We start from the raw sequence: 13,242 nt of genomic DNA on the forward strand, positions 1-13,242 counted from the left end.
AATAGAGGGGATTTGCCAAGTTATAGAAATAAGCCGGCATTATCCCATGCTTCACTTGGAGACCAAGAGCACGGGGAGAGCAAGTTGCTGGAACAGTAGGATGGACTTTTTGGAATTCCTGATCAAGGAGCCTTTGTTTAATTTGGTGCATAATGGAAGATACATTCAGAGAGAAGATGTAATCGTAGTCAATGCCAATTTGTTTGCGTGTAGTTAGGATGGTAGAGAACCATTTACATTTAGAGTCTCTCAATCAATAGGCCAGTAGACTATCTGATCGAACCCTAAAATGCAGTTTTAGCCAATACTTGAAGGTAGAAATCCAGGCCTTAGTTTCGAGAAGATTATGACCGATTTCGAGACATAAAGAGGAGTAAGGGACACAATTTGGAGTTGCCAAAATCTGCTGGAAAAAGGCAGACTGGAACCTTTCCAAGTTTTTGTAAAAAGCTGAGATCCGTAGAGGGATACCATATAAAATTTGGGGAAGAATTTTTGAGTCAAAACCAAAGTGATGGTCTTCACTCAGAAGTGGTCCCCCTTAAACTGGCGTATTGGTGGTCATCAAATTGAGCAGGTCAAATGGTTCAAATACTTAGGAATCACCTTCCAATATAATTTGCAGTAGACCAAACATAGAAATAGCATTATTTTGCAGGCTAACTGTTCCACTACCCATTTAAACCGTTTTTTCTTCCTTAAAGGTAATCAGTTTGTCCCAGCTGCCTGTCGTGTATTTGATCCTAGATATTCCCAAATGTCCCCCCAAAGAACTTAAGATCTAGGGAGTAAAACCTGCTCAAGATCCCCAGCCTCAAAGATATTGAATGCCCTGGCCTTTGTTTGGTGGAAAGCTCTCCCAGGCAAGATCAGGCCCCTGCTGGACTCTGGACAGTTCCACAGGATTTGTAAGAGAACTGTTCTTCCAGGCCTGCAATTGAGACCTAAAAGGAGTGCCCTTACCTGAACTATTTAAGAAAATAATACAAAAGGGGATTGAAACGGGGAACTAAATGTATTAAATGAAGAGCATAACCTTTCTTTTTTCTGTACTAACAATGTAGATTGCATGTATTTCATTATCTTTAATCCTGGAAAATAAAAATAAAAATCTTATAAAAAAAATAAAATAAAAGGAGTGCTGAAATCCTGGCCTCCCTGTTCAAAACACCAGCCAAATTCTCTCTGAGTCTAAATGTCTGATCTATATCAACCCTCCTGTTACAAGAACAGAAGTGGTTAGAACTATTTTAAGGCATCCGTTACGTTTTTAATATAAAGTATCATAATATTGTTCTATTGGCCCTGAGCCCTAGGGGAAGGGCAGGCTAAATAATATTTTTACATTATTGATGTGGGAACATCTACAGACACGACCCCTGGGATGGAAATGGCCAAGGATGTGACGTCTGTGGTCCTGCCCCAGGGAGCGTACCAGTACGAGCGGCAGCAGCGGGAACAGCGATGGCGGCAGGATTAACGGCTAAGCAGGAAACTCGTAATGAGGAGCAGGACACCCCTCTCAAATGTGGTGGTGGTGGTGGTGCAGTAATCAGATTGTGGCAGATTGTGTGTTCCCACATAATCTGCCAGAATCTGATTCTTGCACATTTTTATTATAAAACTGATTGCCTACCCATTCTAGGATTCCCATACATAGATTTAGCTCTACCCTTATAATATTAGAAATTAAAATTGATGGTCCAAGTATTGGGAAGGATCCAGTTCACTTTCCAAGCACAGCATACAGTTTCAAGTCACATCAGCACAACCTTGCTTACACACATACAATGTTGCTTCTATTTTCCACACACCACTGAGCAATCTTGATGGTGCTAAAATGGCTGCAAGAAGGGTGATAATCACAGCTCAGTGCTCTGGTTATCACTGATTCCAGGAAGTTGTATATTACTGATGGTCATGTTTTGGTACTAATACTGAAAAACAGCCATAGGGTAGCTGTGCCTTTGCTATGAACATCACCTGTTCTTTCTCTCTCTCCCCCCCCCCCATTTAAACTTTTTTGCAGTACTTTGACAGCCTAGATGGAGTAATGCCAGAAGAATTGCCTTACTATGGGGGATCAGTAGAAATTGCTGACTACTGTCCATTCAGTCAGGAATTTAGTTGGCACCTGAGTGGTGAATTTCAGCGCAGTTCGGATTGCAGAATATTAGAAAACCAGCCAGGTCAGTGTATTTTGTGTATGGATCTCCCTTTGAGGGGTTCTAGAAAGGTGCTGAAGACACACCATTAAAAAAAAAAAGAACCTTTGTGTGTGCTTTATTTCAGTAATATTTTCTCCTCACCTCTACTTCCAGGAATATTATCCATATATAGGATAGGATAGATTTGTTCTGAGAGATATATATGTGGGAGAAGGTATATGAACAAGAAAATAGCGGGTGACATTTGGAATTCTGTATTTTTGTTATGCTAAAGTTATCTGTTCAATACTAGCTTTTTTGTAAGATATTTTCTGGGCAACATCCAACCATAAACTGCAGTTGTACGGTATGCTGTGGTGAGAATGCTCACTTGAGTGGGTTTTATGCTCCCAATTTGCTTCCAGGCCCAATTCAAGGTGCTGGTATGGACTTTAAAGGACCTAGATAGCTTGAGCCAGCATTCCTTCAGGCTACTCCCATATAAAGCTTCCTGACCGTTATGGTCATTTTTGGGGACCCCCATTTGGACAGCCTGATAAAGGGCCTTCCCAGCTGTGGCACCAATAATATGAAATTCCTCCTCAAGATGATTTGTCTGTTCTCCTTTGATGTTGTTTTCTGCCTGTAGGTGAAAAGCATTTTGTTTGGTGTTCCTTTACTTGCCTTATTTACTGTGTTCCCTTACTTATGTTTTAATTTTTGTATTAGATGTGTGTAAAAATGGAGAACCTGAAGGACTTGTAGAAGGCATATCATTTCCCCCTCCCTCACTATTTCCTCTTTCCTTTCCCTGAAGCCCCTGTAGCCTTTTTCCTGCTTCCTTCTCTCATTTCTACCCCTGCTTCAGCCAAATTATTTTTATCTACCTCCCTTTCCTTTTTCTTATGTCTTCTTATGTCTTCCCCTTGGCCAGAACAAATTGCACCACAGACAATCCACAAGAACTTGGGTGACACCTCACTTCCCCGTATATCCCACTCCCCACATTATTTCTTGTTCTGAGATCCAGTTTGGTGTAGTGGTTAGGAGTGCAGACTTCTAATCTGGCATTCTGCACTCCCCCACATGCAGCCAGCTGGGTGACCTTGGACTTGCCAGGGCACTGATAAAACTGTTCTGACCGAGCAGTGATATCAGGGCTCTCTCAGCCTCACCCACCTCACAGGGTGTCTGTTGTGGGGAGAGGGAAGGGAAGGCGACTGTAAGCTGCTTTGAGCCTCCCTTGGGTAGAGAAAAGTGGCATATAAGAACCAACTCTTCTTCTTCAACTCCCATATCTTCACCTTTCCCGGCTCTCTTTGTTCTCATCAACTGACCTTTTAAAGCTGATTTTAATGAGGGGTGGCCTATAAATTTATATATATATATATATATATATATATATATATATATATATATATATATATATATATATATATATATATATATATATATATATATATATATATATATATATATATATATATATATATATATATATATATATATATATATATATATATATATATATATATATATATATATATTTATATATATTACTGCTTGCCACCCTTAGGACTTAGATTGGGTGGAAAGTTGGGATAAAATATTTTATAGTTAATATATTTTCTGGAAGAAATGTTTAAGATGTGGGTGAGGTATGGAAAAATATGGCAAGAGATTATTGGAACAGTGCAGGATACTGCAAGATACTAGTTCCCATTTAATCCCCTGTATATGGTTTTTATTGGTTTGCATTTTGTAATGAACATTAATGTTTTCCAAACTAGAAATCACCATATGTTCTCTTCATATACTTGCTCTTTGGAAATCTAGATACTTTTATGGACCTGTTTGTAAGATTAAAATAGAATAGTACAATATTAAGCAAAGTTAAGCATTTCTATGTCCATCAAAGTCAACTCAGAAGGGTGTAACTCTGTCCAAAAATGTACTGTAATTCCTTTTTAACATGCTGCATGCTCACTTGCTCGTGCAGCTGATTTGTAAGTTGTCAGAAGAATGTTACCCAAAAAAGTGTGTGATGGTTGCAATGGCCCATCTTTTACATAGTAAGTTTTGGTGAATTTGCTGTTAAAATAAACTCAGAAGACATGTGCATGTTTTTTAGACCCCTTCAAAAACTATGGTGCAGAGAAGTACGGACCAGATTCTGTGTGTCTTATTCAGAAGTCAGCATTTGTTATGGAGCAATGCAGAAAGAAACTCAGTTACCCTGACTGGGGTAGTGGATGTTATCAGGTAACTTCCGCACATACTAAATTTGTAAATTTGCATTGTGTGACAATGGTTCAGGATTAACTATCTAATTCGTTCCTTTGTGTTATGTTTGTGAACTATTGTAATTAATAAATGGTAAGGCACGGCTAGAGGATTTCTGTTCTCCTAGTGGAACAACTGTCAAATAAGCAGCTGGCAACAGATCTCATGTATCCATGTGTGGACAACTCAGGTGCCACAGAGATGGGATTGTTTGTTTTTCTTTGACAAACTGATCAGATCTGTGTACAGTCTACTTCATAGTCTACTTCATATGAGTTTTTATTTTTATTTTTATTTTTTAAGGTTTCTTGTTCTCCCCAAGGCTTGACTGTTTGGGTTAAGGACGTGGCATACTTATGCAACCGATCAGGTCAAGTGCTAACTGTGAATATTCAGATGAATGGATGGGTTCATATTGGAAATCTAATTTGCCCAACTTGTACAGATTTCTGTGATTCTTGTCCACCTGAGAAAGACCCTTCTCCAGTGTCTAACTTATCAAGAATTACGCCTATTGGTAAGCAAATTGAGAATAACTCTTAACGTATTTCTAAACAAAATTGAAAGCGGCCATACTTTTAACAGCTGAAGCTAGCTTTTATGCAGTTGCAATTATATGGGCTTGGGTTAATTAGATCCAGAATCTAATGGGGCTTTGTGTAGCTCTAATGTTATTTATTAAGACATATATACATGCTCCATACTCAGTCCAATCAACTATTGAAATGGCTTTGAAGTAGCACATCACTGTGATTTTAAAAAAGCCTAAAAAACAAATAAAACATGAAATATAACCTGCAGTTTAGAACAGCTCAGCAGTGGAATCATCTATGGTAGGTGAATTTCCTCCAGGCCAGGCTGGATTCTGGAGATTTTTGGTGGAGGGATCACTTGGACATGAAATTGGAGTCACCATGGGTGGGCAGGTAGTTGTGAGTTCCTGCATTGTGTAGGGGGTTGGACTATATGCCCTTTAGGTCCCTCCCTTCTCTGTGATTCTATGAATTGACTGCCTAAGGAGGTGGTGAGCTCCCCCTCACTGGCAGTCTTCAAGCAGTGGCTGGACAACCTGGATATTTTAGGCTGATCCTACATTGAGAAGGGGGTTAGACTAGATGGCCTGTATGGCACCTTTCAACTCCATGATTCTACTAACATTGACATTAAAATGTCAAAAACAAGACAACAGCAGCTGCAAAAAAATAATTTAGCAGATCGATGGTGTTAAGTTGGGTGAAAGAAACATCACTCAAATGTTAAGCGAAAATGTCTTTGTCTAGTACCAACCACCTCTGCACCAAGTGAAAACTTACATAGAAGTTCTGCAGCTGAGGTGTCATAACCTGGCCCTGCCTCTAGGGGCCACCTACCTTAGTTGAGAAAGTTGAGGACCATAGAGCAGTCCTTTCAGTAAGCTGCTAAATTAATAGGCATTCTCCTTTAGGAATAAGTGGTCCTTTTCCCTGAACTCAGAACACTCAGGGTTTAAGAAGAATAAGAAGAGTTGATTTTTATACCCTGCTTTTCACTGCCTAAAGGAGTCTCAAAGCGGCTTAGAATTGCTTTCACTTCCTCTCACCTCAGATATCCTGTGAGGTAGGTGGGGCTGAGAGAGCTTCTACGGGGCTGCTTGGTCAGAAGAGCACTATCAGGGCAGTGACAAGCCCAAGTTTACCCACCTGGCTGCATGTTGAGGAGTGGGGAATCAAGCCCGGCTCACCAGACTAGAAGCCGTCCCTCTTAACCATGACACCAGCACTTTGAACTGAGCTCACAGGAGAGTTGGCAGTAATTATTTTAAGACCAGCAAAATATGGTCTCTACAAAATATATGGTCTCTGTAAAAATAGATGAGAAAATGAATTCATGCCACAAAAGCAGAGATGTTAAAATTAAACCCCAAAAGTTAGATTTATCATGTTATCTAACTCTACATTCTCATCTCTAAGATGATGAACTGGTGTTTGTTGAAGAGTCCTTAAACTTAGTGGGGGGGCAGCATAAGGAGGAATCTTGGGTCTCCATGCCCTGCTTGTAGATCTTGTGGGGGACATCTGGTTGACTTTTATTTGGATGTCTGAACAGCATCTATAAAAGTACTACAATGTTTTGACTTTCTTCATGGTTCTTTCTTTTTTTTTTAATTTTAGATTTGTGCTCCTGTTCTCCCAGCCTGGTAGTAACCCTATGGCTATTGATGGCAAACTTACTTCCACTGCTGGCAGGGTTTCTTCTGTGTGCATGGAGTTAAACTGTGCTCCCAAGTTACTGTACAGTCATGATGCATTCCTAGACTGCACTGCAACAGTGCAGCGTATCTCAAAGGCTGCTGTCTAGAAGAGAGTTCTCCTCTCCATCTACCTCATGGCAAGAAGAGCAACTGAACACAGGCTGGGGTGTGCTAGTCAGCAGCCTCTAGGCTAAGAAAGAGGCAAAGTTTTAAAGTGTTTTACGGGAGTTTTATGACTGTAAAAAGTCCTAAGTCTCTCATAGGCATAATTTAAAGTTTTGTTTTAATCTTGGTGGCTACTGTGTAGTCCCATGTGGGGTCTGCACTGTTGCAGTCCTGCCAAGTAGATGAGCTATCAAGCTTGAAATGGAGAATTCTAGATCTCGAGAGGGCTCCCCCTCTGCTCTCAGGAGGCTGACTTTCCTACCCAAAAGTCACAGAGGTGAATTGCCTCTCTGCTGCCCCTGGTTTTGGAACATGCTTTACACAGAATCCTCTGAGATGGTAGCAGGATCTTCATAAAATTCTTAGACAGAGATATACCTCAGAGTTTATTTCAGTCCAAAGCCATGTAAAATCAGTTGCCATGATTGATAAGATTCAGAAAATTTCATGGAGTTTTGCAGTTCTATCCAAGAAGAACTGCACTACAGTCTAATTACGCTACAGTGATATGAGGTTATTTTTTTCTTTGCAGTTCAGAATATCAGTGAACTTTTTAACAGCTACATATTGTGCACTTTTGATATTTCTAAGTAATGGACATATTTTCCCCATGTCACTTAATAATGAACATTTAAGTTTCGAGTATTGAGTTGTAACTCTTGATGCACTTAGATGGGCAAACCCAATCATGCTTGCTAAGACATAACTTCCATGAACTTACTTCAGAATAAACGTATTTCAGCATGGGCTATTAATGTTTTTTACAGGATATCTTGACAAAATGGAGAGCCTTTGTTAATGAATATTCCCTTCACAATACTGGCCTTCTATTCTTTCCATTCAGCCCATCCCCAAATATTAGTAAGGGTATAGGATCCAGGTGGAGTTTTTTATCCCTTGGGTGGATAAGCCAAAAGGAGTGAAATAACAGTCTTCTGATTGGAGCCAACATACTGTAGTGACGAGAACCATTTCCTCTTAACAGAACTACAAATCTTGAACACCATATTGACACTGCTGGGCCAAAATGATTACTACTATTTGCCAAGTATCCTAGTTTGGTCATTCCAGTGCACTAAAGAACCTCTCACCTCAGTGATGATGCTGGGTATTTTAAGCAGACCTAAACATTTTAAGCAGACAGGTTGTTGGCCCATACATAGGATGAACAACCTGTAGAATAATCTGTTCCCCAAGACCCTCAGGGATTCTAGTAGTGAAGCTGGTACAAGTAAGTCTCATCTTTGGCTAGATGACGTGACAGTTGGGGCTGCTGATCTTTCTGATTCACTGATGGCAACTGCAAGAATCTGTGGGCCACAAGTGCTCCCAAAAAGCCTTTAAAAAATCTTTAAAAAAGTTTTATTCACCCTTTGATAATGTGTACAATGACAGCAGACTAGCCAGTGTGTTGGGGCTAGAGCCTTTAAATGAAAGCAGAAACTTTTTTCATGACAGCAGAATCTACTTATTTTGAAAGAAAACCTACAATTGTGCCTATTATATTTTTTCCTTAAAAGTTATCTATGCTTTTAGGATGAGGGTTTCTGTAAATCAGTCACAGGCAGTAAACTGTTGCCTGTTTGCAGCATGAGAAGGCTAAGAATGTGATAGTGTTGAGCAGATCTCCTATCTGGATAAATTATGTAAATGTGTACTACATAATTGCCCTACTTCTGTTGTATAAGCCCTGCTTAGCCTTAAATTAGGGGGGATGACATAGAAATAGCAATAAAATATGAGGGTTAAGAAATGCTTTAAAAATAAACATTAGAAATTTCAGTAGCTCAATAATTGGCATGAGACAGTTCTGTGAAATCAAGTCATCTAAAACTATTAGAAGCTAGAGCTGAAAAAACTCTTTGTGCAATAATTGAATTTATCCAGCATCCTTTCAAGATGCTTTTATACTTGAATATTCTTTTCCTGTTATTTGTCTTGAAGTAAAACAATTGCACTGTGTCAATGTTATCATTAACTTTTATATAGGCATTCATATACCTGTGTTAATGTATCAATTCGTGTTCTAAAACTTGAGTTAAGCCATAATGTCTCCTGTGTTGGACATTAGTGAAATCTGTCTGAGAATTTAGTGAACTGGAGAAATGGCTTGAAATGTTCTTGCCAGTTGTACTATATGATGTTGGTGACTGCAGTGTACTGTATTCCAAGAGCATTCATATGTTTTACCCTCCAGAGCCTTGTCTGCAGATGTTTTAAGTAAAAACACAGTTGTATTACTCTGAAATTCTTGTTACACCTGGGAAGAGGCTAGCTGTCAATGAGCCTGAAATGTAAGACTGACTTTGGCTTCTGTGCATAAAGAAATCCGATGTTTACATTTAGATCCTCTTTTTTCTTCATTAGTATGAGAAGTTTTGGAAGACCAGCTAAGGTCATACTGTACTTTTAAAGTTACAGAACGACTTCATTATAATGTTGTGTCAAGGTATAGTATAATAATACTATCTCAGAGATGGTGTCTCTTCCTACTCTTCTCCCCCCTCCCCCCGCCTCGGGGGGGGGGGAAAACAGTTTTGAAAATGGCTGTCTGGATTCTGGGAGCTGTTGGTCAAAGGACCATTTTAGAGGTCGATATATATGTATATTCACAAAATTTGGCAGCTTTTTCTTAATAAATACTAGATAGGTAGTTATGTGGCTTAAGTGTCTGCCTGTGCAGATGAATAAACGCTTCCCACCATGGAACAAAGAACTGAGGGGAACTGACTACCTCGGTTTCAGGTATGCTTTGATAGAATATTCATTGCCTTTGTTAATCCTGAAATCTTAAAGATCCTGAAGAATAAACACATCTCTGGGTTCTTGGAGGAATAGGAAGCAACACAGTAGGAAGCTGCTATTTCAGGATATGGAATGTATTGATGAATCCCTGACAGTTTTATCTTTAATCAAAAATATAAGCCTTTTTTCAGAGTCTACAGGCAGCTGATTTGGTTGTGATATTTTCTAGTTTCACTTGAATCCTAGGTTGCTAGTTCTCTGAATAGCTAGTATTGCTACTTATTTTCCTACCTTGACAAATACATCCATCTGCCTGCTATGACGGAATCTAGCCTGTAAAAGTGTTTTTCTTAGGCCAGCACAATCTTTAATTGACAACATGCCTCAGGGTGGACTGGCCACTTAACATACAAGGACATTTCCCCATGAATGGGTGGCTGGGACCAACACATAGCCAAGCCTCAGCAACTGTGGATGTACCAGGGGCCACTTGGCTCACACTCTTCATCAGCAACTGCAGTTGGTGTCAGTTCACCAACTGTTTCCTCCTGCACTACTGTCAGTTGTGGGAGGAAGCAAGAGATGAGCTGATGCCCATTGCTGGAGCTGCTGAGTGGCCTTGGCTGCCCTGGCTTGGTGGGACGAATGCAGATCTTGCCTGGGCTTGGGCTATACTTGTACCCCCAGAATGTTTATAAGCTTCCTCTTGGGGAAAGAAATTAAATGTTGAAAAAATTGTCTATAAAGCTGCTTATGCTAAAATGCAGAATATGAGATATTCTGTTGGATCCTAGTTTATGGTACGGATGTCCTTAAATTAAAAGCTGCTGTGAAAGGGCTGATAATTCTCAATTGGACCCTTTCTGTAAGCCACTGGTTGGTTCTTTAAGTCTGCTGCTTTTCTTAGCTCTTGGAGCAGGGCTCTGAACATATACCTGGTTCTGCATTTTATGTAGCCTGATATGATGCAGGTTTATAACCAGTTTAAAGAGTGGGGGGAAATGTTATTCTGTCTTCTGCTTTTAAGGGGGCCAGCCATAGTGACTTGGACCTTTTTTTTGTGAATGCTGTGCTGTCCGAATGAACTCTAGCAAAATGAGTGTCTTTCCAGAGTCTCTCGAATTGTCGAGCAGATTGTGCTAAATGGCTTAAGGTCATGTATGGATATGCCATGGAAAGTGGGTGTGCAGATATGTAAATGATTATATGGGTATTGAACCTCTGCTTGAAGTATGTTGTCCATTTCTATTTACTGTGTATGTGCAGTCTGCTCCTTCATAATACATGTCAGCTTTTTAGTATGTAAACTAAACTTTGCAGATAAAAATTAGTAATCTGCTACCCATAGTAAGTTTAATTATGTTATACCATTCCTACAGAATGTAACTGCTTTTTGTGAGTGGACTCTGAGGGCTAGGATATATATGTAGTGACTACATATGCAATGGAAATATTTTAAGTATGTAGAAGGTTCTTGAAGTATAAACTAATCGAGCATTATTGTGTCTATTAAAGAATATTGTTTTGAAGCATGTCTTGCTCCTCCTTTTAAAAGAAAACATGTACCCAGGAATATAATTTATGTATTAAAAGCTGGAGAAATGTGTTTTTAGTTGAAACATTAAAGATAAAGGTATCCCCTGTGCAAGCACTGGGTCATGTCTGGCCCTTGGGGTGATGCCCTCTAGCGTTTTCATGGCAGACTCAATACGGGGTGGTTTGCCAGTGCCTTCCCCAGTCATTACCGTTTACCCCCCAGCAAGCTGGGTACTCATTTTACCGACCTCGGAAGGATGGAAGGCTGAGTCAACCTTGAGCCGGCTGCTGGGATCGAACTCCCAGCCTCATGGGTAGAGCTTTCAGACTGCATGTCTGCTGTCTTACCACTCTGCGCCACAAGAGGCTCTAAGTTGAAACATTAGAGTGTGCAATTTATTCCTCAGGCTGGTTCAGTACTGTAATATATGATAGTATAAATGTATAATTAGCATTTTAGCAATTTTCTGGAAGTTTTACTTGACTGTAAAAAGTCATAAGTCATACTGAGCTTCATATTTTTTATTTTAAGATCATTCTTAACCCACCACATCACAATTGGCTCAAGGCAGGTTTACAATGGTAAGATAAACAAATAAAAACCAATTATTGGAAACTATACCAGCTAATTATAGCTAGGCATGATCTTGGAAACATTTAGGTGTCTGTGTCATAGAATGATAGAATCATAGTGTTGGAAGGGACCTCCTGGGTCATCTAGTCCAACCTTCTGCACTGTGCAGGACACTCACATCCCAATTGCTCATCTACTATAACCCGCCACCCCTTTAAGCCTTCACAGAATCAACTTCTCCGTCAGATTGCTATGCAGCCTCTGTTTAAAAATTTCTAAAAATTAAAAATTTCCAAAAACCCTGCTGAATAATTCCACCATGGATGATCTCCAGGGATATAACCCTCAGAAAGGCTGTTCCAGAAGTTAGAAGCAGCCATTGAGAATGCTGCTGTTCTAGCTGTGGCTGACCTGCCAGTGAGGAAGATAACTTCATTCCTCAGACAGATGCTCGTTAGTTGTCTCAAAGGTTGCAATTGGGAGAGATGTCAACAAACAGAATATGGAATGGTATCATACGGCCACAGCTCATCAGTTCTTGGAGCTAAGCAGGGTATTTGGATGGGGGACCACAATGGAGGACTCTGGACTTCAGATCCTAGCCAGACTCTCTAACCATTGGACTATGATCAGCAGTTGATGTGCGGAATCCCAAATTGACAGAGTGATCACTTAAAACATGAGTTGGCCCATCATGAGTGACAAAGAAATTCCATTGCAGCAAATTAGCTCACACCTTGATACAGTGGCTCTGAGCAGAATTTATGATTTATGTAAGGCAGAACATCTTCCATCTTCACTGTGGTTGAATTCTGTGGAATTTAGAGACATATCAGACACTCCTAAGCAAATATAACTGTGACCACCCTAGATGTAAGTCAAGATGAGTCACTCCAGCTGGGACTATGTACTAGGTAAGTGCTCTAAACAAAACCAAGTGCTTCATTAAAGAAATATTAACATTGGATATAATCAACATATTGATGACAAACTGAGGAACCCATTATAAGCGTGAAGCGTCGAGGAAAGTGGCCGTACATTGCAGCACTCAACAATTCAAACACATTTTAAGCTAAGGAAGTTCTTCAAAGGTGTTCCTTTTATTATTTTTTATATTTATTTCATAATTTATGTATTATTCCTCCCTGTGAAGCCGCTTCAAGCAGTTTACAATAAAAACATCCTGCTATTTAAGGAATTAAGGCAGTGGTCCGCAACCTTTTTTAGGCTGCGGACCGGTGGGTGGGGGAGGGCGATCCAGCGGCCGCGCATGCACAAAACTGCCACACATGTGCATTTGCGCCGGCGGCCGTGCTTCCCTCTCCCCCTCTCCCCTCCTGCAAAAAGAAGCTTGCCGGGCCGCAAGCTAATTGGCCACTTTGGCGGCCGCTTTGCTTGCGGCCTGGGAAGTTTCTCATTGCGGGGGGGAGCCAGGAAGAGGGAGCCGTGGTTGGGGACCACTGAATTACGGAATATGGTGCTGCTAGAGTTGGCACTCAAGTAAAAATATCCAAAAATCATAAAACTAAAATAAATGATCAGTATAAAAACCAGAAGCTCAC

The 13,242-nt window shown here is 40.2% G+C and overlaps 1 protein-coding gene across 3 annotated transcripts in view; it reads left to right on the forward strand.

Moving 5' to 3' along the window:
• The window catches only part of LMLN (leishmanolysin like peptidase), a 32,905-nt gene extending 21,806 nt beyond the window's left edge, over window positions 1-11,099 (forward strand). For all 3 annotated transcript variants that reach the window (XM_077320353.1, XM_077320354.1, XM_077320355.1), the window contains 4 exons: window positions 2,030-2,189; window positions 4,279-4,409; window positions 4,734-4,947; window positions 6,581-11,099. In XM_077320353.1, the coding sequence (XP_077176468.1) occupies window positions 2,030-2,189; window positions 4,279-4,409; window positions 4,734-4,947; window positions 6,581-6,681 (606 nt within the window). In that variant the 3' untranslated portion in view covers window positions 6,682-11,099. The remainder of the gene's footprint in view (window positions 1-2,029; window positions 2,190-4,278; window positions 4,410-4,733; window positions 4,948-6,580) is intronic.
• The last annotated feature ends 2,143 nt before the right edge of the window (window positions 11,100-13,242 follow it).

This window comes from Paroedura picta, chromosome 2 (assembly GCF_049243985.1).
Source record: "Paroedura picta isolate Pp20150507F chromosome 2, Ppicta_v3.0, whole genome shotgun sequence".
NCBI lineage: Eukaryota > Metazoa > Chordata > Lepidosauria > Squamata > Gekkonidae > Paroedura > Paroedura picta.